The sequence below is a fragment of the Dermacentor andersoni genome, chromosome 2, assembly GCF_023375885.2.
Source record: "Dermacentor andersoni chromosome 2, qqDerAnde1_hic_scaffold, whole genome shotgun sequence".
Lineage (NCBI taxonomy): Eukaryota > Metazoa > Arthropoda > Arachnida > Ixodida > Ixodidae > Dermacentor > Dermacentor andersoni.
The window spans coordinates 105,334,424-105,359,991 of record NC_092815.1 but is presented as its reverse complement, the minus strand read 5'-3'; the positions used below and the strand labels follow the sequence as shown (position 1 = coordinate 105,359,991).

The 25,568-nt window shown below is 46.3% G+C and overlaps 2 protein-coding genes across 5 annotated transcripts in view; one reads left to right on the top strand and one right to left on the bottom strand.

Annotated features, from left to right (window-relative positions):
- The window catches only part of abo (de-etiolated protein 1 abo), a 29,871-nt gene extending 24,405 nt beyond the window's left edge, over positions 1-5,466 (bottom strand). For all 3 annotated transcript variants that reach the window (XM_055076683.2, XM_050188231.3, XM_055076684.2), the window contains exons 1-2: positions 4,274-5,466; positions 2,931-3,107 (exon numbers count right to left, since the gene is read on the bottom strand). In XM_055076683.2, coding sequence (XP_054932658.1) covers positions 2,931-3,107; positions 4,274-5,131 — 1,035 coding nt within the window. In that variant the 5' untranslated portion in view covers positions 5,132-5,466. The remainder of the gene's footprint in view (positions 1-2,930; positions 3,108-4,273) is intronic.
- Positions 5,467-5,708: 242 nt separating this feature from the next.
- The window catches only part of fry (microtubule binding protein furry), a 48,650-nt gene continuing 28,790 nt past the window's right edge, over positions 5,709-25,568 (top strand). Inside the window, exons 1-6 of one of the 2 annotated variants that reach the window (XM_050188225.3) lie at positions 5,709-9,956; positions 10,640-10,830; positions 11,714-11,825; positions 14,370-14,666; positions 15,730-15,885; positions 23,830-24,017. In XM_050188225.3, the coding sequence (XP_050044182.1) occupies positions 5,997-9,956; positions 10,640-10,830; positions 11,714-11,825; positions 14,370-14,666; positions 15,730-15,885; positions 23,830-24,017 (4,904 nt within the window). In that variant the 5' untranslated portion in view covers positions 5,709-5,996. Of the gene's footprint in view, positions 9,957-10,639; positions 10,831-11,713; positions 11,826-14,369; positions 14,667-15,729; positions 15,886-23,826; positions 24,018-25,568 lie in introns of both variants that reach the window. The other variant, XM_050188224.3, reaches the window with a different exon arrangement.

The window sequence follows — 25,568 nt, the reverse complement described above, 5'->3', positions numbered from 1 at the left end:
CGCTACAATACAGAGTGTCATGCGGTAAGCATACTGGGCGGGGAAAGGTGCCACTATTACGGGACATAGCACGTGTTCCTAAATTTACACAGGCAGGCACATGCACTGTCTCAAGTCACAACATGAGTACCGAGATGCCTAAGTTTACTGGCACGCCTTCAGAGTTTTAGATAAAGCCTGCTTTTTTGTTGGCTTTAAACGTCCTTTCAACTTTCGTTTTTTTTTTCATCTTGCCGTCTTCATTTTCGCTAGCTTTCCCAAAACACTGACAGTATTTATCCACTTCTCGGGCACCGGAATGAGTATTAGGCCACGCACTAGGCCCTGTTAATCATCACGCATGGCGGGTGAAATGAGGGATTTAATCGCCACAGTAACGTCATAAACAGCTCTGAATGACTGCTAGTATGCGTATTAGGTGTCTAGGTGCTCGTACTCTGACCAGCGATGGTGGGTGCGCGCCTGCATAATTAAGGAACACATATAATGTCCCGTGACAGCGGCCCCTTTCTCGGTATTTTTCAACGCATAACAGAGCTGTACTGCGGCGAAGCTGACCAGTCAAGTTCGAATTATCCGGTGAAGGCCAATTTTGAGAGTGAAATAACAGAGGTTTGGCACCCATAGAAATGTATGGGCGCCGGCCGGGACCTGCGGTCACGATTGAATAATCCGGAATCGAATTAACGAAAGTCAACTGTATAGCACAAAGCCTGGCAAGCAGAATAGCCAGTTTTCAGTGGGTCACAATCGAGTGTTGCAACATCACACCCCATAATTCTTGTAAAAGCGCGAGAAAGCGAAATGCAGATTTTACTGTGGAATGGAAGCAGCCTGGCTGACAACCTAGTGCACCACCGCAGATGTTGAGTGGGAGGAGAGATGATACCACCCCTTGGACACAAAAATACACAACTGGCACATGCACCCACAGGCACACACATATGCACTACAGCGTTTTACAAGTATAACTAAAGCCAGGCAATATTAAGACAATAGTCTTGCCGGGCTATTGTCTTAATAATCGCCAGACAGCTTCTAGAGTCAGCACAGGAGTATGTTTATCTAGGTCAATTACTCACAGGGGACCCTGATCATGAGAAGGAGATTTACAGAAGAATGAAAGCAGGTTGGAGTGCATATGACAGGCATTACCAAATCCTGACTGGGCACTTACCACTGTTGTTGAAGAGAAAAGTGTACAATAACTGCATTCTACTGGTGCTAACATATGAGGCAGAAACTTGGAGGTTAACAAAGAAGCTCAAGAACATGTTAAGTATCACACAAAGAGCAATGGAATGAAAAATGTTACGCATAACAGTAAGAGGAAGAGAGTGGTGCAGATTAGAGAGCAAAAGTGGATAGCCGATGTTCTAGTTGATTTCAAGAGAGAAAAATGGAGCTGGGCAGGCCATGTAATATGTAGGTTAGATAACCGGCAGACCATTAGAGTTACAGAATGGGTGCCAAGTGAAGGAAGCGCAGTCGAGGACAGCAGAAAACTAGGTGGAGTGATGAAATTAAGAAATTTGCAGGCACAAGCTGGAATCAGCTAGCACAAGAGATGGGTAATTGGAGGTGGCAGCGAGAGGTCTTCGTCCTGCAGTGGACTTAAAGAAATAGGCTGATGATGATGACAATGATGATTAAAGGCACATTCACACCGAAAGCGGAGCGTCCAAGCGGATTTTCAACGCGGCGAAGCGGTGAGCGCGCGCGCCTGTTCAGACCGGACGGTTTGCCTGGCGGCCCGCGTCGCAGGAAAGGCGGAGCATCGAGCATGTTCGTGGCACACGTGTCGCCATCTCTTGGCACCGGTCGTCCGTCCTCAACGCGCGCGCGCGAGCATCGTCACCGCGCCACCGTCTTCTGGCCAGCCGCTCTCACTTGCTAACCACTTGTGAAGAATGATCAGCTCGGACGAAGAAGACGAAATAGTTGGTATTCTACTCGCCGCTTCTTTAGCAACTTTTCAAGACGAGAAGCAGAAAGCTCGAAGGAAAACAGCCCGCCAACGCCACTGGTGGGTTCGCCCCGCCTTGCAAGAACGAGAGAGAATGGGTCATGCCAGTGCTTTGATTCTTGTGTTCAGTGTCCTTGTATACGTCGTGTCTCTTGTCATGTAGCATCGGGCAACATTTGATTGTGTCGAGCTGTCGAGATTGTGTCGATCCAGCTGTCTCGGTGGATGCCATTTTGAGTCGGCTTGTCTCCTCGAACCCTAGTTGGCTGCGGGAAAGCGGGAAGCTCCGGCGGGGCGGAAAAAATCGGTCCGAGAGCGATCGGGCTGCCCGCCGCGTTTTCCGCCTCTTTTGCCCGCTCGGCGAGGAGGTTTTCGCCGTTTTCCGCTTTCCGCCTGCCCGCTTTGCCCGCCCCGCCTTCGGTGTGAATGCGCCTTAAGACCAGAAGCATCTTCATTGTGCGCAATGGTCGGCTGTTGCCTCTTCACAGACATAGAATGTCACACAACTTGGTGAGAAGGCACTGGGCCCATCATTGGGCATTGCCATATACATGCAAGGGCAAGTGCAAACATTTTGATGTTCAAAGCATGACTGAGCTGGAAGCATGTCAGTACTCACGTTGTGATATGCAAAAAAGTTATTAAATTACCACAAAACTTCCAGGCCTCATACCACTCACAAATGTAAGCTTGTGATTAGCACCAGAAATATTCATGCCTTAAGCGTGAAGCAGAGAAGAGGAGAGAAAGAAGCAAAAGGAATCTACCAAGGACATTCCTTTTTCTGTGGGTGTATGGTAGTACCCACTCCTCTGAGAATCACAAAGCAAGTCTTACCCAGTTATTTTTTAAATATGTGCCCTTGATATCAAGTCCAGTGCTAAACCAGTGGGTAACTTATCCTCCAAATTATGTGATCAATGCAGCCATTCAAGTACATCATGCTTTTATTTGTTTAAATTACCTGGCGATACAGATGCACCAGCAGGCGGTGCTTGAGCGAGTTGAGTGTACGCTCGCAGTATGGTCGTTGCTCGCTTCGGCCAGTTGCCAGGAATGCCGATGATACCAGCAGCTCATCATCCTCGTAGCAGAAGCGCCCCACAGTACGAACGTCGACGAATTGACCTTCCTTTGTGACCTGTGGAGGATAAAAAACTGATTATATTACAAGTTAGGTTTGTGCTTGTATTCCACAAGCAAACATAGAAACAACATTCAAACACGATTACGTGCTCTGTGTCATAGTCAGATGAAACGTCGCATCTGTGTTTGTTTACACACTCTAGCCATGTTATTCTGTTTGGGCATTCTTTTGTCTCATAGTGTTATCATGTTATCAGACAATTTTTGTTGTTGCTTTCAGTGTTTGTTCTTACTGCAACTCTTTGACATAATTTTATTTTGCTCAATGCTTTTAATTGCTGCATACAAACATCACATTTATTTGTATACTAGCGAGACACGACCATGGCAGAATTACATGCATTGAAGACAGAGGTCTCATTTCACTTGATATGAATGCCTGTTATTCAGAAGAATGCAAAAACTCTAGGTTGCAAAAACAGTTCCAGCCTTAGTTTTGACCAGATATACACACAATGAACAAAACGAATGTTGACTGGATTCCAACGAGCTTGGATAACTTTGCAGACAGAACACAGGTGAAAAACAAGAAGAAACTCTAGCACGATGACCTTTACTAACTCTGGGGCTATAATATAGTGCAATCTAAAAATCAATTTTTTTACCCCACAAAGATGATGCCATACATGCCGGTATCCAGATCCCATTAAATTTCTAGAAAGGCATAATGCAAAATGCAAAATTTCGGATGATTGCTTCAGGACCCTTAACAAAAAAGTTATGCGCTTCTTATTTTTGTGTGCTCCATGCAGCAAAAACAACACGTGCATATGCTTTTTTGCTGGATTGTGGTGAGGATTCACTGACACCATGTGTTCTGCTTCTAGTACCACAAGTCTCAACTGGCAATAAGTCTACTAATCTTGCTTACTTATTGCTCATATGACTGCAGATGTCTTACATTTAAAAGACGCATGGGAAAGATGGAGAACAGAGTTAAGTGGAGAAAAGCAAACATCAAATTATATTTAGTGTGACGGCACTGCATTGCCAGATTGCTAGTACATATCTAACACCACAATTTGCTTCAGACACGCACCTAACTAACATGTTCCAGAGGAGTATTAGAGCGTGCTACGTCACACTGCATACTCAGTTCAAGCTGAAAGCGCTTCTGTCACTCTGCACTTTTTTTTACATTCAGCACAGATGCACACTGACCTTAAATATGTGCACAGTCTGATGCTGCACTGAGAGAACTGCCAGTGTGTCTCGGTAGAGGTAGAGCCCCTGGTTGTGAGACAGAAAAATCTTGTCAGTCTTGAATGTGCGTTTGTCTTTGAGGGTGCCGGTGACCATATCCACAAGGTGCAGCGAATAGTCCTCCAGAGGAGAGCGGGGGTTCGGAGACACTGACTCGTTGTTACGGTGCATGTCCCAGAAGAACGGGTGCGGTTCCTCGGGGACATACATGGCTGACCCCACGATGACGTGACGGCAGTCGTCAGTAAACAAGCTACACTCGCGATTTAGCTGCTCACCGCCGTTACCCGACACGTTCACAATGTGACGAAGCCGGAAAAACTCGCTGAAAATAGTGCTCCGCACTTGAGCGGACTCGGCTCCCGATCCCAAGTGGTCTCCACTGAATCCCCGCAAGAGATGAGCAGCCGCGCAGGGCCCCCGGTACCAGTAAATCTCGATTGAGGTCTGGTCCGACGAAAAAGCCACGAGATGCTTGCCATCGGGCGAAAACTTTCGCAAGAAGCACGGCGGCTTTTCCACGTTGACGACCGTGAAGTTCGGGCAAGCGTTTTGGTGGAGATGCCGGGAGACATGCAACGGTGACACGTTTTGCTTTGCGGCGTACATTTCACGATGTTGCAGTCTCAGGATAATGTTCTGTACTGGAATCTTGGGTATCCTTGGCAAGTCCTCATCGTCACTGACCTCACAGGCGCTGCAGTTCAGTGACATCTGAGCAGCCGCATTGATGGGAAATGCCGGCCGCCCGCACCCAGAAGTCTGCCCGTCCTGAGAGGTCCTGTGCCGAACGACAAGCTTCTCGTGGTTAGACATGGTGACCTTCGACTAATTCCACGCGCACAGCCTAAATTACAGATACTATATGCTACCATGTGCAGCATTTCTTAACTGTTCTGCGTGTATACCACATGGTCCTGTTTGTTTACGTTTACACGCGTTCCTATAAACCCGATATCCAATGCATGAGGCAATATTTACGCATCTCCTTCGTTTACGAAATGTTCACGAATCAACAGTTATCTTAGGAGCTTTATGCTTCACGGATATGATCAAGCACACCCTCCGCCTTAGATAAGCTATCCTGACGTAAACACAAGTACCGTCATAGGTACTGTGTCCGCAACGCAAACATAAACAAACCATGCGCCATTACAAATGACGTCATTGGATTGGATCGGCGTAGAAACGTAGACGTAGATGCGTAACTAAAGGGTTTAGCAGTCAGCGACTGTGTAATTAGGCTACGCTTCGCTGCGTCTTAAAAGACGGATTTGTTATAATTTGTTAACTACTGTTGTGTCATCATTAAGACTAACCGTACCTACGTAACTGTTCCGATCCACTTTGTGTTGTTTCCGTCAGTCGTTTCCGGTATTGTGATGGTGGCTGTGTGGCTGCAGACAGTTTTAGTTTTGTTGTTAGGTTGATTCGTTGTGAAGTTAGCTGTGTGGATCCTGCAGATGCCTTCCAGTCGCCTATAGTTGACTTTCGACCTGCACGAATATATTGCACCCCTGCCAGATGACTGGCGATGCTTTCGACGTCGCGCGATAGCACCGGAACCATGGTCTGATCGTCCGGACGGAGTCCGTGTTTACGTTGATGGTGACGCTGAGCGCACGGACTACGGGCATTGCAATTTCGCCAGTGATGTAGAGCTGTGATCTGTACCGTAGCCATGGCATCGCAGAATAATCCCGAAGTCAAAAGCTGGTCGAATCCCGCCAGTGGCGGCACGAGCAACAACGTGAGCCAATCTGCATTAGTTCTTCCGTGGGGTGCTCGCAAGGAGCGACAGCCATTTCCCCCGGGAATACACTTTGATACTGATGTCAAACCCGGCGAATTTGTGTTGCGCGTGCTCTTTGCAGAGTTTACACTGCAAGCGGAGAAAAAAATTCGCACTGTGCTCGCTGAGCCACTGGAGCGACCAGTTTCTAAGTCATTGCAACGGGGCGAGGATGCTGTGTTCGATCAGCTGCTGTCCGCGTTCGGTTCAGTGGCCGAGCACTGCCTGCCATCGTTACTGCGCACCCTCTTTGCATGGTATGACCGGCAAACGGTAGAGACCGTCGACATGCAGAGGCCGCGCGCGGACTCGCGGGCCAAGAGTGAGTCTGAACCCCGCAGTGACCGTGACTACTTGCACGAACGCAGGGATCTTGCGATTGAGTTCATCTTCTGCCTGGTGCTCATCGAAGTGCTCAAGCAGCTGGCACTACACCCGGGGCACGAAGATCTGGTCGGCCACATCGAATCACTGGCCTTCAAGCACTTTCGCTACCGCGAAAGTTCCCAGACAGGCCCAAACGCCCAGAATTTCAACATTGTAGCAGACTTGTACGCCGAAGTAGTGGCTGTGCTGGCGCAGTCGCGATTCCAATCGGTGCGCAAACATTTCATGGCCGAGCTGAAGGAGCTTCGTGCCAAGGAGCCAAGTCCTCACACAACACAGAGCATCATTAGCTTACTAATGGGCATGAAATTCTTCCGCGTAAAGATGGCACCAATAGAGGAGTTTGAAGCTTCATTCCAGTTCATGCAAGAATGTGCCAGTTACTTCCTCGAGGCCAAGGACAAGGATGTCAAACATGCCCTTGCTGGCCTTTTTGTCGAAATTCTTGTTCCTGTCGCTGCGACTGTCAAGACGGAAGTTAATGTACCATGTCTGAAAAACTTTGTAGAAATGTTGTACTCGCAAACCCTTGACCTGTGCACCAAGAAAAAGCACAGCCTGGCATTGTTTCCACTGGTCACCTGTTTGCTTTGTGTGAGCCAAAAACTATTTTTCCTTCAGAATTGGCACTGCTTTCTTGCAATGTGTCTCTCTCACCTGAAGCATCGGGATCCAAAAATGTGTCGTGTGGCACTAGAGTCACTGTACCGACTGCTTTGGGTATACATGATTCGTGTAAAGTGCGAAAGCAACACGGCTACACAGACTAGGCTTCAGAGCATTGTTAACTCACTTTTCCCCAAGGGATCCAAAGCAGTTGTACCACGGGACACCCCACTGAACATTTTTGTCAAGATCATTCAGTTCATAGCACAGGAGCGCCTTGACTTTGCCATGAAGGAAATTGTTTTTGACCTACTGTCTGTTGGCAGGCCAATCAAGATAATTCTTACCCCTGAGAGAATGAGCATTGGATTGCGGGCTTTCCTCGTGGTTGCTGACAGCCTGCAACAAAAAGAGGGCTGTCCACCAATGCCTCGAACTGTTGGTGTTCTTCCATCGGGAAACACCCTCAGAGTCAAAAAGACCTTTATTAACAAAGTGCTCACAGAGGACACTGCCAAGAGTATTGGCATGTCTCAGTACTACTACTACGTTCGAAAGGCTTTTGATGACATCCTCAAAGCACTTGACGTCCAGTTTGGTAGACCTCTAATGATGACTACAACACAAAATGCCAACAAGGAACCAGATGACATGATAACAGGGGAGCGAAAACCCAAGATTGACCTTTTTCGCACCTGTGTTGCTGCAGTGCCGCGGCTCATTCCTGATGGAATGCGAAGGCAAGAGCTAGTGGAGATGCTGTCAAGGTTGACAGTTCACATGGATGAGGAACTGCGTGGTTTGGCATTTCAGGCACTGCAGAACATGGTGTTGGACTTTCCAGAATGGAGAGAGGATGTCATTCAAGGTTTCATCCAGTTTATTCTTCAGGAAGTCAATGACACATTTCCACAACTGCTGGACAATGCCTTGCGTGTGCTGTTACAGTTCTTAACCACATGGAAGAATGCTCTGAATGGATGTGGCGTCAAGAAAGAGGTGCCGGAGATACGAATCGAACAGATGACAAGTGCCTTGCATCTTGTTGAGGGTGTGGCTTTGGTAATGCTCTGCAACTGTAGGTTGTCTACACGACGTCTTGCAGCTCACATCCTCAAGGAGACCAAGGTTGTAATGAAACTGCAGCTGCCACCACGTGCAGAAGAGCCCGTTGTGGATGTCATTGACCGAGCTTGCCCAGTTGCCATCGAAAAGTGTCTGCCCTACCTTCCAGCTTCAGAGAAGTCGGCAGTCCTGTCTGCACCGGTCGTGGATCTACAGTGGCTGGCCGAGCGATCCAGCTCCGCCTGGACTACAGGCAGCCCCGAAGGCAGTACAGAAAGCTCCAACAGAAGTCCCTTGGATGTTCTAGATTTGTCTTGCATGGATGCCTGGTGTGCATGCCTCATGAGTTTCATCCACCAGGACTATGTTCTGAAGCATTGTCCTACAGCTGTGACACAGTCATGGCCGATTGTGACCTCTCGGATCACTTGCCTCTTCACTCACATCGAACTCAATCCAGTAAATGACAACCGAGCTTCACTTCTTCGTACTGCAACTGTCAAAAAGGCACCCACAGAAAGGGATGTGTATCTCAGCCTGTGGAGAAACTACCTTCTTTATGCCTGCCGTGTTGCACCTTCCAACAGCAACATCACCGTTCGCTATCTATCGCCTGACCTGAGCTTCAGCTCTTCCCCCGAGAACATGTCTTCTGACCGGGCTGAACATAGGTTTACAGGCATCAGCAACAGTGGAATAAGTGCTACTACATTGTTCAAGCAGATTGTGCCCCTTTTAAGGAGTGAACAAATGGATCTGAGAGGAGCTGTTGTCCTCGGGTTGTCGCATGTCAACAGTCTTGCGCTCAAGGACTTGATGGAAGAACTGGTTGGCTACATCCGAGAAGCTATTGACAGAAAGCAGGAGAATGTACGTCGCAGGAGACGACGTGACATACTTCGCCTCCAGCTTACACGACTGATGGAATCTGTTGCCGAGCATGGTACCTTCGGTGTGAGTTCCTGCATTCTGGATCGTGATGCTGGCACACTCAACACGTCTTTTGTTGAGTACATCGACGGGGCACGACTCTTTCTTGAAAGTGAGAATGACAAGGACGTGCCCGAAATTGTGCAGGAGATAAAGCTTCACTTCTGCAACTTCGTCCATAAACTCATCAAGAGCTTTTCTTTGGAGAATCACACTCACCTCCTCGGCCATGATCTGAGGCGCAACCTTTTCTATCTCTTCGCCACATGGAGCGGAAATCTCGGCGTGCCCTTTGGCGTTGTGGAGAAGCGAAATTCGGCTGACGAGAGCCTCACAGAATTGGAATTCTCAGCACTCCAGGCAATGTCCTCTGTTCTCTGCTGTGGACCGTGCATGGACCCGCCTGGCCTGAATGAAGAGAGCGTCATCTACCACTGGTTGGACAGCCTGCTTAGGTCCAATGATGAAAGGTTGTACCACCTGGCCCAAGAGACGGTTGTCCTGTTGTTGGACTTCAATCAAGACGCGGGCATGCTGTTGGACTGGCTCGTGGACCGCTGCTACACTGGGGAGCCTCAGCTGGCAGACGGGTGTTTCACAGCACTTGCAACAGTGTTTAGTGTGCGTGAATACCCGTGCGACCACTACATGGCCATCATCTGTGTCACACTTCTGAATGCTGGTTGTCCGAGGGCAAACATTCAGGAGATGGCGCTACAGCTGCTGCACATTCTCGACCATCGCTTCTTCCACTCCAAGTCAGCCCTCACCATAGAGGAAGACCTACAGGACAGCATACAACTGCGTCATCGTTCCCTCTCTGGTGACGGTCTCATCATAGCTGGCTACCCTTGCTCCCAGGTGTGTATTGTTTGACAGACATCGGTTCCTTGTGTTGTGTCTAGTGAATGTGCATTCTGCCATACTTGTCACTATATTTAGCAAGGGGTTAATGTCTGTTTCTGTTTTCTTTGTCATTTTGTTTGTCTCTACAATACTGTCTCTATGTGTTGCATAAAATATTAGTTGGAAGTAGCATTTGTAGGTGTTTCTAGTAACTGTGTGCTAATAGAATAAAAAATGCACTATAGACTTTTCAGAGTCTGGATTGAGGCATGATTCCTGTTCAGGATACATTTGAACAGTGTGTTGGAAGGAAGTCCCCAAGAACACAAATAATAATGAAGTTTACCAGTGCGATGCAGACCACTTGTAAAGACGATAACAAAACACATATATAGCTGCTGTAACCAGTTGTAGTCATATCTGGACTGACCTTGATGCTTCAAAGAACATTGTGCACTTGTGTAAGGCTAATATAGTTGACATTCTTATGTGGGTGGATAGCTGTGAGGTCTAGCTTCTCTCTAATGGTCAACCCTGCACACATCTAGAAAATTAACTGAATGCACTCACTGAGTCTTGCGTGCCACAGTTTGAGGTTGAAACTGACAACACTTGCATCTTATGTAAAGTCAGTTATCTTTTCTTGCTGAACTTAGTATTGGAGTGTAAGCTAACTGGGGTGCTGCCTGGTTTTGCAGGAAGAGCTGTGCCGTCAGATGGCTCAGGTTCACCCTGAGCTGACCATGCGGCTCTTCTCGGAGGTGACAGGACGGTTCCAGACAGCACGGCCAGAAGTGCGCCAGAATTTGCTTCGGTGCCTGCTGCCCTGGCTGGGAAACATGCACCTCGTTGATCCACACTTGACCCCTGGCCATCCTCAGGAGCTTGAGTCAGTCCTTTCTCCTTGTGATGTAATCATCTTAAATCGCCTGCATAGTCATCTTGTATTCAAACTTATCAGGGCAGAATTGGTTCTCTGGACAGAATAATCTTGCATCACTATGTATTGATTTCTTGCAATTGGATCTTGGCAAGGCAGGATTGGTTCAAGGTTAAATTAGACCATGCCTTCAATGTTTCCATCAAATTGGACCTCTGTCCACTGCGAATGCCATATTTTTGTGCATGTAGCATGAAAAATGTTTGCCCTAGGATTACAAGCCCCCCTCCCTCTCTTCAATTCAGTGCTTCAAAGTGCAGTGTGTTTTGCCATGAGATGACTAAACTCTGTGGGAAAACTGGCTTTTTGATTTGGAGGCACAGGTTCTTGAGAAGCGAGCCCACAACTCGGAGCAGCACTGGAGAATGGTGAAAAGTTGGAAATGTTCAACTACAGCAAGAAGGGTTGTTTATTAACTTTACGTCCAATAGCACAATGAACTACCATGGCGCTGAATAAGAATGGTGATGTGGGTGAGTTGGTTTAGGTCGATGGTGTAAAATTTCTGCAGTGCAAAGCACTTATGTATAAAAAGAAAGGTAAAAAAAGGACAAAGGAGGAAGGATTGCAAGAGGACAACATGAGCGCTGTGTTGTCCTCTTGCAATCCTTCTTCCTTCCTTCTTTTTTTACCTTTCTTTTCTCACTTAAGTGCTTCACGCTGCAGAAATTTTACACCATGTACCATGGTGCGTATCGCACAAAACGGAAATTCAAGCAGTACAATTCTGGCTCAGGATTATATTGAAATAAGAGCTACATAATTGATTTAAAGCCTAAGTGAACAACATGAAAAGGGTGGATGATTCATTGTGTTCCATTGGTTCATGCAGGGCTTTAGCACCAGGTGAACGTCGAGAGGGCTGGGGATCAGCTGAAGCCACAGAAATGGTGCTGAACAACTTGTTCTACTTGACAGCAAAGTTTGGGGACCAGCATCCCAAGGTGAGTTAGATGTGTGATATCTCTGTTGTGCTGCTAAATTCGAATGAAAAAAAATGAAGTTGCGATTGCTGTCTTCACTGAGGATGTGTTTACTGTTGCAGCTTAGTGCAGCTTTGTTGTCTAAAAGCAGACACTGTCAGTGTGCGTAAGAAAGCTGTACAGCACTGCAAAATGGCTTCGCACACTGAATTTTAATTGTGTTGCAACCACTCACACTTTCAGAATAGAACGCAGCTTTTTTTCACAGCTTCACCTACCCTACTGCTCACTTTGTGTCTATAGAAGAAAACTTTATTAAATGACAACTCTAGTTTGAGTCACCATTGTTTGTAGAAGTGGCACTCTCCAGCGGTGTTGTGGCAGCAGGTGCCATCATCTCCAGGATATAGCAAACATGGCGCACCTTGGTCTGGCCCAGCTCCTTGGGTGGTACCATAGAGTTTCCTACAATAATTACTAGAGGGTACTCTGGTGCTGCAATCGTTCAGCCGTCATGGGATGGGAAGTACACAGACTTGTCTGATCTTCGTGCTTGTGGATTCAGACGTTCTTGTGGCTTTGTTTATTACACTTTATATGCCTTGATTGTCAAAGCAATCTATACTTTTCAAAGTGCAGAAGATGCTGTGAACATGCACAATTGCTACTAATTGCGATGGTTCAGTTTGTTGAGATGGCCAAATTGAAACGTGCCAGTCGTCTCAAGCTACTGGCTTGAGAATTCATAAAGGTGTTTTATATTGCTTGTTGATGCATGTGTCCATGGCATAATGGTTTCAATATTGGGCATCAATGCTAGAGGTCGTGTGCTTGAATAATGCAATCGGACAATTTTAATAATGATTATTTAATTATTTATTACTCAGTACCTTGTTGAAAATGACAAGTTTACAAAGTCACGAAGCTGTTTGAAGCTAGAAGGACGAAGTTTAGGTATAAGTTATTGGTGGGGAAATGTTGGCACATGTGATAATATGAGGTGAAGTAAGGGCATGGGGACATTCCCAGTATGTGTGTACCACGTTAGGATGCTGCCCGCAGACCAGGCAGATGGGTTGCCCTGACCTGAATGCGTTGATAGGGAAGGTGAGGGTCTGGGATTTCCGGATGAAAGATGCATCTGTGCCTGGAAAGAGGTGTGAGAGGGTTGGGAGGAACATACAGGATTCATGGGCCTCCTTGAGCCATGTGCGCCAAGCACTTGCATTGCTCAGCTTGACAGTGTACAGCTCAATAGACTTCTGGCCATGGGAGAGGGGTGCTCGGCTTCTCGTAAATGCGACCTAGCAAATGAGCTTGCTCATTGCCCTCCATCCCTTGATGGCCACGAATCTGCCCCAAGGGGACCTGTAAGTTTCGATGCGTCTATGGAGCTGATTGCCAGATGTAGATATAGGTCACCACTGTAGCTGCCGGTGTCAGGCCTTTCTTTGAATCCTATTTATCTAGTTCCTCGCTCCAACATGTAAATTGTGTTGTACTATGAGTTGTACCCACTTTTTCCAAGTCTTGCCTTGTTTGGCGCACTTCCCAGTTGTGAGACTCGCAGAAAGGGCCTTGAAATACTGGGATACCCTTGAGTGCCTCCCCACAGATGGCAGGACCACAAAGCCAGAAAATTATATGGCCTGTGCATTTTCCCTTCAATTGTTCACTTTTAGGAGTGTACAAATATTCAAAATTTTGAATATAAATCAAATAGCCCTTGCTATTCGATTTGTATTTGTTTAGACAGCTCACCATTCAAAGTTGTTTAATATCTGTTTCTATTCGAATGTAAGGGATAACACCATTTATTGGAGTCCATAGGAAGAAAGGCAGATGCAAATAGTGACTGTTCTGAATGTTTCTGCTGCAGGGGAGCTGCATGTGCTGTGCAAGTGCACCAGTTGCTGATCAAGTGCATCGAAGAGCTAACTACTGCTCAGTTATTTTGTCATTCAATAAAGATACATTGCTTTTAGGCAGCTTACGAGTGTTTTCTCAATTTAGGCAAATCAACTAATTATTTAGGCAGTCTTACCATGTTTGCACCACATCAAAACGATGTTCAGTGCTATAGTATTACACTTCACTCTTCATGCTTCATGCATCTGATGACATGCTGTTTCTGTCTCATTATTGTCATTGTGATAGTTTATGAGATATACAATAACCTTTGGCTGTTTCTCATTTACAAGTTCATCAGCTGGCTAGACGTCCAGTTCTGAAGGGCATTACATATATCATATAATGTAACTAAGCCTTCTCTCTCTCTCTCCCTATATTATTATTTTCTTTACCAAATGGCCTCCATACAACCTTTATATTTCACTTTGCTTAGATGAGGATGATGATGATGATTGAACTTTATTGAGAGCAGACGAAGTTGTTTGGTTGCCTTCCTTGCGGGTGGCTAAGTTAAAAAAATATTTGCTATTCGTGTTCAATTTTAATAATAAATTAGCTATTCAAGCATCTTTATTCACTTTGATTGTTTACTTCCAGAAGGCTTGTGCCAACAACCTCACAGCCAGGTATTACAGTTGGCACTCATTCTTGCAGGAGACAGAAGAACTGTGGGCCCTGCTGTGTCGCAGTGGGGCCTCCAATCTGCGAGTGGTGGTGCGTTACCTGCTGATTGTGGCGGGGTTAGCCCCCGGGGAGCTGCTCCCATCAGCCAAGCGCGTGGCATTACACATGGGGCGTGCCTGCCCTGATCGACTGCTGGATGCCCTCCTTGCCGAGATGCAGCTGGCTGAGACGCTGGGTTTCTCAGTCGAGCGAACCGAGACACCGCCATTCTTCCGTCTCACCAGTGCCCGCAAGGGCAGCAGCAGCCACTCAGATGACGGCAACCAGGTATGGATGGCCAGCATACCTGTGAACAGAGGGGGCGCTCCAGTGCAAAACACAGTCTTGGGCAAAGGAAACTGGAACACACACGCACTGGCTCTTCAGTTCTCCTGCTTCACTATCCATTACTTAAAATGGCAATCTGACAGAAAACCTCTAAAGCCTCATTACCAAATATTTACTTTGCCTTTAAATAATATTGACACCAGTGGTGTCAGTTGCATATACCGTAATCACTCTCACTAGTCTATTTGTGAATTTGGTGCACTAGGAATTGCTCTTTCTTTTGTTCACAGTGACACCGGTGGCAGCATTGCCACATGTTCAAGACATCACTTTTGCAGCTTCTCTGTGTGTTCTGTCATTTCCCTCGGCTGCCTCTCTTTTTTTTCTCTTGTGGAATGTAGTGTTGTTGGGAACAACTTTTGTCAAAGCCTATTCCAGCGGCTTCTAAATATCTGGTGCTTCTGTATTCAGCAGCATCTGTTGCAAAGAGAACACCAAGCCTCTTTCGTCATGCTGTCCTCACTGTAGCCCACAAAGGCGACTGCTGCTTGTTGTGTGCATTACCTAAATGATGATCCACTGTCTAAGAAAAAAATTAAAGAACATTGGTCCACCAATCTCACCATTTACCAGGTTATAAAATGTTGAAGCCACTGATTGTTTGCTCAGTTCATCTGTATTTGTGAGCACACTTGACTGCGTGAGGTAGCAAGGCATATGCACCATAATTTCTGTGTATAAATAAAAATGTGGAGTGCGAAGGCATTTGCATCATAATTCTAAGCTTTCTCTTACTTTAGGTGCCAATGTAAGGTTACATTTTACCCGCCGTGGTTGCTCAGTGGCACAAGGTCACGGGATCGAATCCCAGCCATGGCGGCCACATTTCGATGGGGGCGAAATGTGAAAACACCCGTGTACTTAGATTTAGGTGCACGTTAAAGAACCCCAGGTGGTTGAAATTTCCGGAGTCCTCCACTACGGCGTGCCTCATAATCAGAAAGTGGTTTTGGCACGTAAAACCCATAATTTAAGGCCACATTTTCATTTAATTTCTGGGCAGGCTCCAGATGTTGCCCAGGAACGTGGCACACTGCACACCAAGCGACGCAGCACAGAGGACGGGTCAAACGAGTGTCGAGGTGGTTCTCTGAGGAGCAACTCTAGTGACCGGTCGCGACAAGACCGCTCAATGTTGCTGTGTGCTGACGAACCCAGGGTAAGAAAGCTTTTGCAGAGTTGCTTTTCTTTACACCCTGTGACTTTTTTGTGTCACCGACACACTTACTGTCCCTGTCATTCTGTAATGCTTACAGCATGTGATCAGTTCACCTTTGTCAATGTCATTGCATTTTTGGAAATACTCAAGCTTACATATTGGAGATCTGCAAAAATATTGAATAGCAAAATGAAGGTACGACTTGCTATGCTAAAGTCACGGCATACATTTTCGTGCAAGTTGGCATGTCTAAAGAGTGAAAAATAGATCCTAAAAAAAAAAGAAGGGTTGATTGGTTGTCTGCCTTAATGTTTAGAACTTTGGTTGTATTGGGGTTGGCGTAACATCCATTTTTTACCCACTAGAATGTTTCATCCTGACCATATGGGCTTGGACTTCATGAAGTTTTCATGTGTTGAGCAGATTCATGATGAATGCAAGTTAAGACAAAGTGATTTAAAGGGATACAAAATAAAAAATTTGTTCCCAAAATTTTTGGCTCCAATGACAGCTATCACATTGAGAGTGACCAAAGCAACACTCTTTCTGAACAGAAATGAGTGAAAACGAATTATTTTAACTAATATTTCTCAAATCGACGCACCTAGCAGCGTCCTCTGAAGACTCCGGCAAAACCGGATATCGCGTCACACTTGCCTGCCTCACTGCTTCCTGCCCTTTGCAAGCGATCGCAAAGCCTCGGGATGTCATTGAAAAGGGAGCGCCTCAAGCCTGACGCTGTGCCATCTGTTTTCTCAAGGAAGCGCAAGCAACAAGATGTCAGAGGCGCATTTTAAGTGAGAAGGCGAATATGTGTGGCTCTGCTATCGCAAACACCACAGACCAGTGGAGCTGGGGGAAGGTCAGTAAAGTAGTGCCAAACCGCACACAAGACACACGAGCGCTGGCAACGTGTACCCACGGCGTCCACCAAAGGCGTCTACTACGGCATCCACGATTCGCCTGGACTAATTCACAGACTAACGTTGTCACAGAGCGACTGAACAGAACGCTTACCGACATGCTAGCGATGTACGTTTCTCCAGACCACCAGGACTGGGAATTCGCTCTGCCATATGTCACCTTCGCATACAATTTGTCCTGCCATGACACTGCAGGTTACTCACCGTTTTATCTACTGTTTGGCTTGAGATCCCATTTTGCCCCTGGACACTGTACTTCCACAAGTCACACATTCGCAGACCGCTTACGCCGATGTGATTTCTATGGCAGCACAGGCCCGTCAGATTGCCTGCGCTCGCCTCACTGATTCCCAGGCTGCCCTGAAGTCCTGTTACAATATGCACCATAGGGACTTGTAGTATTTACCTGGCTCCCTCGTGCTCCTGTTAGTCAAGATTTCGTCGTGTAGGCCCATCGGAAAAACTTTTGTTGAGATATTCAGGTCCCTACCGAATCCTGCGACAGCTTTCCTGCGACAGAATCCTGCGACAGATTGCCCCTAAAGAGCCAGGCCCGTCGTCCGAATAGCCAAGAACCGATGTTCATGTCTCCCATTTAAAGTTCTACGTGTGTGCCTTTGCCGGGCCATAATTGCTTGCGCCGGGTCGGTGCTCCAATCTCGGAGGCATGGTGTTATGATGCAGAACAGTATGTGTAGACAAGACACGATGATGAAGTATTGTTGTTGCTTGGGCGCTTCGGCTGCCATGTTCTAGTGTCAGCCGGTGCCTTGAGCATTTGCCTTGCATAAAAAACATTTGTGCTTGTCTCCGCCTCGCAACAGTATGATAAGTTTTCTGGCTTCTAGATCCCATGTAAACAAGAAAAGGCGTGAGGCTCACGCTACCGAGAACAGTAACTGCCTGCCGCATCAGCTTCCCTGCAATACTCGCTTGCCCGTATCGGGTAGAAATGCAGGTGCGCACTCATTTTCTTGTTCCGGTACCAGCAAATCTCCTGAGTTGTCACACACCGTATGCACAGCTATCGCTGCCAACCGTATTGTGATAAGCATCTTCACCTATCTGTTTACAGAGCCTGGGATCTAGTGTCGTTAGAAGTGTAGTGCACACTTTCAGGCCATAGACCAAACATGCTGCGGTTTCCTGCTGCAGGGGGCGCAATGTGAGCATCTAGTCTCGCTTTAGCAGCATCTCATGTCGGCCACCAGCTCGATTTCATTTCAGTTACCCGTCACCGTCCTAAAACACTATGCAATAGGAAAACAACAAAATACGTCTCAGGCAGCCGAAGCCCCACCAGCCTGACATGCATCGGCGTCTCGTGCCGCATGCCACAATGATTCACATTACGTAGATGTCAAGAATAGTTGAGTCTGTCAAATTTTTTATTTACTTCGGATTGTACATTTTCCCAGTTAGTGTTCTTTCTCACATTTTTTTCCAGAACATATGAAGGAAGCTCTACTGTATGTGGCTTCTTGAGCCTCCACAACTGCATTAGATGAGTTTTTCACATCTCTTGAAGAAATTTGCTTTGATTGTTTTCTGAAAGCAAAAATTGTCATTTACCTGACTGACCACTTAACACTTAACCGCTTCCCTTTCATTAACCTTCCTCCACCTGGCGGGCTTCCGCAGAACTGGTTTGCCATATTTCACCTTTCTATGTGCAATAATGGGATGTCAACGTGGGATGTTTTCAAGCATAATGTCTCAAGCAGGAAACAAACAAATAAATGAAAGAACACATTTTTTTAGAAAGATGCAGCCTTATGACTGGGATTTTCTCTTGAACTCTAGCTATTTACTACATAAGTAACAAATGTAGTAAAAGCTTGTTAATTCGACCAATTTATTCAGAATATCAAATAATTCGGACTCGTCCTCTATTCCCAGCGAGCATATGCATTATCTAATGGCATCAAACCCTCATTAATTCTTAGTTTATTTGGCTGCACACAGGTTAATTTGTCTTGTTCTCTGAGCTCAGCGAGCGTAGAGCGCCGCAAATGTGCTATGCATAAGTGGCACTAGCATCCTCCCGAAACAAAGTGGCGGAGTTCGTATCGCCATGGTCTTCAGTGGAAATCATATGGGAATAACAGGAACACTGAAACGCATCGTGCTTATTTATGCCTTTACAGCCGTGCATGACTGCGTATGCCGCATGCTTTCAGAACTACATGGCCGCCATCCATGATCCCTTCACCATGATCATGTCAATAGCGACCACAGTTTTGTCTGCAGTAGGTGCTGCAAACAGTAGTTTCGTTTTGATTCAGTGCATGAGGGTTCCGTTCCTTCAGAACCAACGTTTATGGATATAGTCAAACCTCTTTAAACCGCAGTTGGTTGAAGCTTGGAAAAAGTTCGTACTAAATGGTAGTGCTGCTTAACCGAAGTAGCGTGATATCACCCACTTACCTGTCAAAAATGGAACTACGAGAGAGAGCAATGAAAGGGCAGAAAACATGCAGTATTTATTCACTTTACGCGAAAAAAGTGTTATTTTTGTTAGATGTCCCGGTGGGCTAGCAGTGACGACAGTGGCCTCAAAATCATTCAAGCTACGAGCCAGCCTTTCCGCCAGCCCCCTCTTCTCGGTAAACACCCACATGAGGCTGACATAATGTGCAGTATCTGCCACTGTCGGGCCTGAATTGCCCGTGCTGTCGCTTTCCATGTCATCCTCATCACTGTCGTTAGGTGACGCTTCGGCAATAACAGAGGCAACGATGGCAAAAAGTCAAACCTTGAAAAGTCGAACCTCGCAGCTTACGTATTTTCACCGTCACAGCAGCATTGCCGACCAACTTCTCCTTCGCATTCCAAATCCCACATACCGTAGTCAGCCGTAGCTACCTCTCGTGTGCCAGCACCGACTTCTTCGTGCCACGTTCGACAGCATGAACTATGTCCAATTTTTCTTCTATGCTGAGCACCTGGTTTTTGTCCTAGCTTGCACGACACTACAACAAGGGTCACAACGCTCCTACTCTGGCACGGCGCCGAAATGATTCCGATGTTGATGTGGCGTCACCGTTCCAAGCGCCCTCTGTGCTTGCGCTTGTATGCCGTTCCGGTCTCTGAGGCTTGTAGTTCTGCCGGGCTGACGTACCGCTGTGTTTTTGCGACGAAAAGTGGAAATGCTACGTGTTAACCGACACATATGCAATAAGCTGGTACGGTTTATACAGATACAAAACCTATTATGTTCAATGGCTGCTGAGTCGGGGATTTGACTTTGCTACTTTTAAAATTAAACTACTGTTTAAGCAGGCACGGTTTAACGAGGTCTTACTATACTTCATAACTGCATGGTCATTGTCATTGATAGTGACTATGGTTGTCTGCCGCTGTTATGGCAAACAGTAGTTTCGCTCTGACTCGTTGCACGCTGGCTGTGTGCCATCAGAACGGCATTGTCACCATCCACGATCGCATCGATGACGGCCACGCTCTCTTCTGCAGCGATTATGGCAACTAGTAGTTTCATCTTGAGTGAGTGCAATCCGCACGCAATGTTACAAACACGGTGGAAGCTGTCAAGGATGACGAGCGATTCTACTGTGGCTCACACGCTCGCATCAAACCCACCTATATTGCGATGGATGGAAAATCTGTTGGCGACCAGTTCACTGCAGAAAAAAGTTGGGATATGCACAAAGTAGTGAAAAGCATCTCTGATGAAGATGTGGGTCTTGCACCGTGGCTGCTCTGTGAAGAAAATCGCAAGACCTTTGCCGCTGCAAGCACTAATCAGTCACGAGATGATAATTGCAGCTTCTGCACTGCTTTTATTCAAAATGGATACAGGATTTGCTGATATATTCAGCAAATAGAAGCATGTTGATGAAGGAAGCATTTGTTTATTGTTCTTTTGATAGCCTTGAAATTCAACATTTGGTTAATTCGGACACTCTTTTTGGCATCATAAAATCTGAATTAACGAGTTTTTACTGTATGTGTTTCTTCATAAAGGCTGATCGCAATGAAATTTTAGATCAAGTAAAAGGATATATATACACCATGCAATATTTCAAGTTTGAAATACGACTGGAAGCATCCTGCAAATAATACAATAATTTCATATAATTATGTCTTTTAGCAAACACCTACTAGCCTAAAAGCAGTTCTCCTGTCTCATTCAAAGCTTGCAAAAATAGCTGTTTTTGATACTAAACTGAAAGAAAAAAAAAACGCCGCCTTTACCAGTTGCCGGAAGTAGCACATGACCTAGAATGTGTGGCTCCTTGACGTCACCTCTGAGATAAGTCCAAGCCACACGAATGCTTTATAGCACTTCAAAAATGTGCCATCTGGATTTGGCTACTATCCATCGGTCAACCTGGTGCAGTACAAAGCCAACCCACACCACATAGCATCGCCAAACTTGAGCACACCAGCACGAGCGCACACTCCAGCCCTGCCATGCACATGGCAAACATTGCACTATACGATTGACAGTTGCATGTATCTGCATAGCATGGCTGTCACGACCACGGCCACCATGGGGTGCCACGACGAGCTCTCTCGTTGGCGAGATGCTCTGACAACCACATACTCTAATTGGTTTCTATGATGGACATAGCTCAAGGCGCGTGGCAATGCGAGCTGCTCCCGAGTACCCCGTGCCCGCAGTGCGCTGAAAAAATCTCTGAGATGGTGTGCTGGGACTTGTGTCATAGCAACAATCACCAGGTGCACGTGTTATTTGCTTATTTGCTTCAGTGCTGTTTAAAAGTTGTCAACAAGAAAACTTTACGATTATCAGCCCCTTGGCTTTGCCAAGATTTCTTCAGCAATATATGCTACCCTTCTATAGCAGATATAGCCAAAGTGAAATTTCGTTACTGTTGGCCTTTAATAGCAGCAGCGCACTGTAAACAACGTACACAGAAAGAAAAAAGTGGTACAGGGGCTGTCTGACAACTGAAAATTGGTCACAAGAGAAGCATGACATATACTAGAAACAATGCAGACAAGAAAATTTTTTAAAAGATAGCGATACATCTATGTGGAACAGTTAAACATCAAGATTACAATACCATGCATGGTTCAAACTGAATAATCGATATTGATGCCACATGTGACTTTGTAACCTCTGCAAGCTTGTACAACAGACAGACCTACACTAAGGCTCTTTACTACACTGTGTTGGCCACTAGAATAACCAATTTTATATAAATTTAAACTGACTGTTCTTCTATCAAAGTTGTAAGCTTCCTATTGCCACGTAGCTTGCCGAGACATTTTCCCGCATGACCAGTTAGACTTCACACAACCGTGATGCACAAACAAGGGGCAAGGGAAGCATCAAGCTACCATTCTGTGAGACCAGTGGAAATTGGTTTTTATAGTTTCACTCTTACCGTCATATTCACAAACCAACCTTTTACTTATGACTTGATTGATTGACCCTTAAGGTGTTTCAAGAACCAACCTTCTACTCAAGTCATACTTTTGTCGCACTTATGTACTGATAAGTTGAGTGGCTGCAAAGGTACCCTCGTAGCTACCTTACTCATACCATTGGCTGTACTTATCGCAAGCAAAATGGCCAACTACGACAACACGTTTGCCCAGTTCGCAGAGTTTTGTGCCCATGCAGACGAAATTAACGAGGGCAATGCGTACGGATATGCGGGGCCCTCGCATAGAGTTCCAAGGGATCGGCAGAACCCAGTGAAGTTCTATAATGATCTGGAGTTCACCACTTGGTACCTATTTTCTAAGCGTGCCATGTTGAGGCTGCTCAAAATGCTCCTCCTGCTTCCCAACAATGAGAAATGTGGCCTACTTGTACCGCCGTTGCTGCAGCTGCTCATCGCTCACCTGTGAAAAAGATTTCCCGCATGTCTCCAGCCTTTCCCTTCCTCCACTTTTCCTCAATGTTTTCCCAGCATTTTTTAGTTGCTGCTACGTACTCGGCCGGACATTGTTTTGGCTGTTGAACTGAGCCCCAATTCTTTCCACATCTTTTTCTATGTCGGAATTGACACTGCATCAGTTCTCTTGTTTTCCAGGACGTCCTGGTATTTCTGTACCAGGGCGACGAGCAGAACTCAATCCTCTCCAGAAAAGTTTGCTTTTTTTTTTATCCATCACTAAGACACACTGCATGGGGGCCACTAATAAATAGATGCAACATACACATACGGTTGCTCGAAGGATAAAGAAAGAGTAAGGAAAAGCAACACATGTGGCAGCCAAAAAAAAAAAAAATTCTCGATGTACACAATATTTCTAAAACAGAAAAATGACAAGAAGCAAAACACACAGTGCGACTCACATGAAATTAGGGAGGCACATGCGATGCCAACAGAATTACCATTATATTGGTGGCCGCAGTATGGCTGCCAGTTGTGGCCAGACAAAAAATAATCGACAAAATTTCTTCTAAATGCTGCAACATTTACTTTCAATGTTGTGCTAAGGCTGCAATCATTTACTTGTGCCTCAATTTATGACAGAAGAATTTAAAATTTTCTAGCCTCACTCCTATTACGCTTGATTACCCAGAAAAGTGAGACTTTCATAAGCGGGCCCTAAGTGGAGTTTTTTAAGCTTAGCTCAAAATTTCTGTAAATTTGTACATTTCTCGTACATTTAGAAGTAATCTCTTTGCAAAACTTAAGTTCCATTCTTAAATATGGCAGTTGGTTGCGTAATTCCTCTTAACACACGCACATCGGTACGAGTCCGCATTTTTATTTTTTTACCATTGCATGTCAAAAATTAAATTGTGGAGTTTTATGTGCCAAAACCACAATCTGATTATGAGGCAGGCCGTAGTGGGGGTCTCCGGAAATTTGGACCACCTGGGGTTCTTTAATGTGCACCTAAGTCTAAGTACAACCATTGCATGTCAAAGTAATGCAGATGGGATACAATAAATTATGTTTTATTTTTCTGCCATTTTCTTGACACACTATTTCTCTGCAGCCTGCTGAAATTGGGGAATGATTGCAACATTAAAACAAAAATTTAAGTGAAGGCCTCCTTTTTTTGTCAGCAGGAGTCCCAGCCAGATGAAGAGCCAGAAGCACTGGACAACTTTGCCTTGCTGCGTCGGGCGGCTGAATCAGAAGCAAAGCCAGAGACACCTCAGCCACATCCCTTGCCCATGCCGGAATACGGTGGCTATTATGCACCACTGTCCGAGTTTCTTCCCGAAAGCTCTCTGCCTGTGGTAGGCTTTCACAGGTATGTGGCTGCTTGCATACTTCATTTTTATGTACACCATAGTGTGTCAGTGTAGTAGTGCGTCCAAACTTGTCATCATGAAGTCAGGTGTTTAATATGTTTGCTGTATTAAAGGGGCCCTGAGCCACTTTGGCCCTGAGGACAAAGGAACGACAGCACAGCAGTGCAAACAATCACAAGGGCATTTATTGCACCTTTCATAGACTAATGCGTGCTAGCCGAGTTGCTATCCACAAAACATGCCGATTGGCGCGCGACAAATCGCGGCAGTCCGACTCACCGCGACCGGATTACGAGCTAGTATGCTGAACTCCATGCTGGACAGCAACGCCCGGTTGTTCGTGCGTACAGTCACGCAAACAGTGGCACGTTCGAACAATCATGTTCGTCCATTCCGGAGTAGGCCTCGCGAGACGGTCTCGCAGAAGCATGGATCAGCGCATGCGCAGAACGTCCATGCCGCTTGCCGACCTCGAGCCAAAGAGGAAGAGCCTTCTCCTTTTTGTGCCCAAGTAACCCTGCCGTTAGGTGGCGTTATCAGAGCAACACTCGTACCATCTCTCGTACTACCCTGCAAGCATACCAACCGCCGCAGTAAAGCCATGCAGCGAAGCTGGATTACAGGAGACGGGAGCTATCTGAGAAAACAACATATCAGGGGACGCGTGAGAGTCTCACATCCCCACAATTTGAAGTAAGAATAGACGATTTCAGAAACACTTTGCCTCAAAGTGTACTTCAATATGTGCAGCAGAAGCAGAGTTATTGGCAGTCGAAGGTTGCCTATGATCCCCTTCGTGTTGCTCTGGCTCCTTCTTCAGTGCCTTGCACTGTGAAAGCTACGGTGGAGGGCGGACATGCCCACAGCGCTCCACTTACTGAATGTCACCATGGTGCAGAGTTCAAATTTTATTTTAGATGGTTGCACAGACGCCATTGTTTCCGATTTTGGCATCTACAATGCGCCAAACCCGATTGACCTCAGCGAGCAGCAGTGCGCTCAGCAAGCAAGCGCATCACAGCACCCTGGGGCGGCCATGGTATCTAGACTTCGACAAGTGTCAAGCTTGTAGTGCTCTCGTAGCTCCTGACACCTTTTGTTGTTGTCCTATTGCGTAGTGCTTTGCGGTGGCAACGGGAAACCAAAACTAAATCAAACTGGTGGGTAATGCTGAATGCCGCTGGAGAAAAATGTGACATTCACATCTCATCGCCTGAAGTAGGGAACGGTGGCGCATTTGGCTCATTACCTACCGAAAGCAGGCAGTGAGCTTCGAACAGCACTATGCCCCATGCACTGCAAAACAGATAGGTGAAAATGTTTATCGCAATAGGGTTGGCAGCGATAGCTATGAATGCAGCGTGCAACGACCCAGGAGGAGACTCGCTGGTACCGGAATAAGAAACTGAGTGTACACCAGCATTCTCATGAGAGACGGGCGGGCAAGTATTGTGGTGAAGCTGCCGCAGCAGGCAGCTGCTGTTCTCAATCACGCATGCCTTGCGCATTTCCTTGTTTACACAGGATCTAGCGGCTGGAAAACACATCAT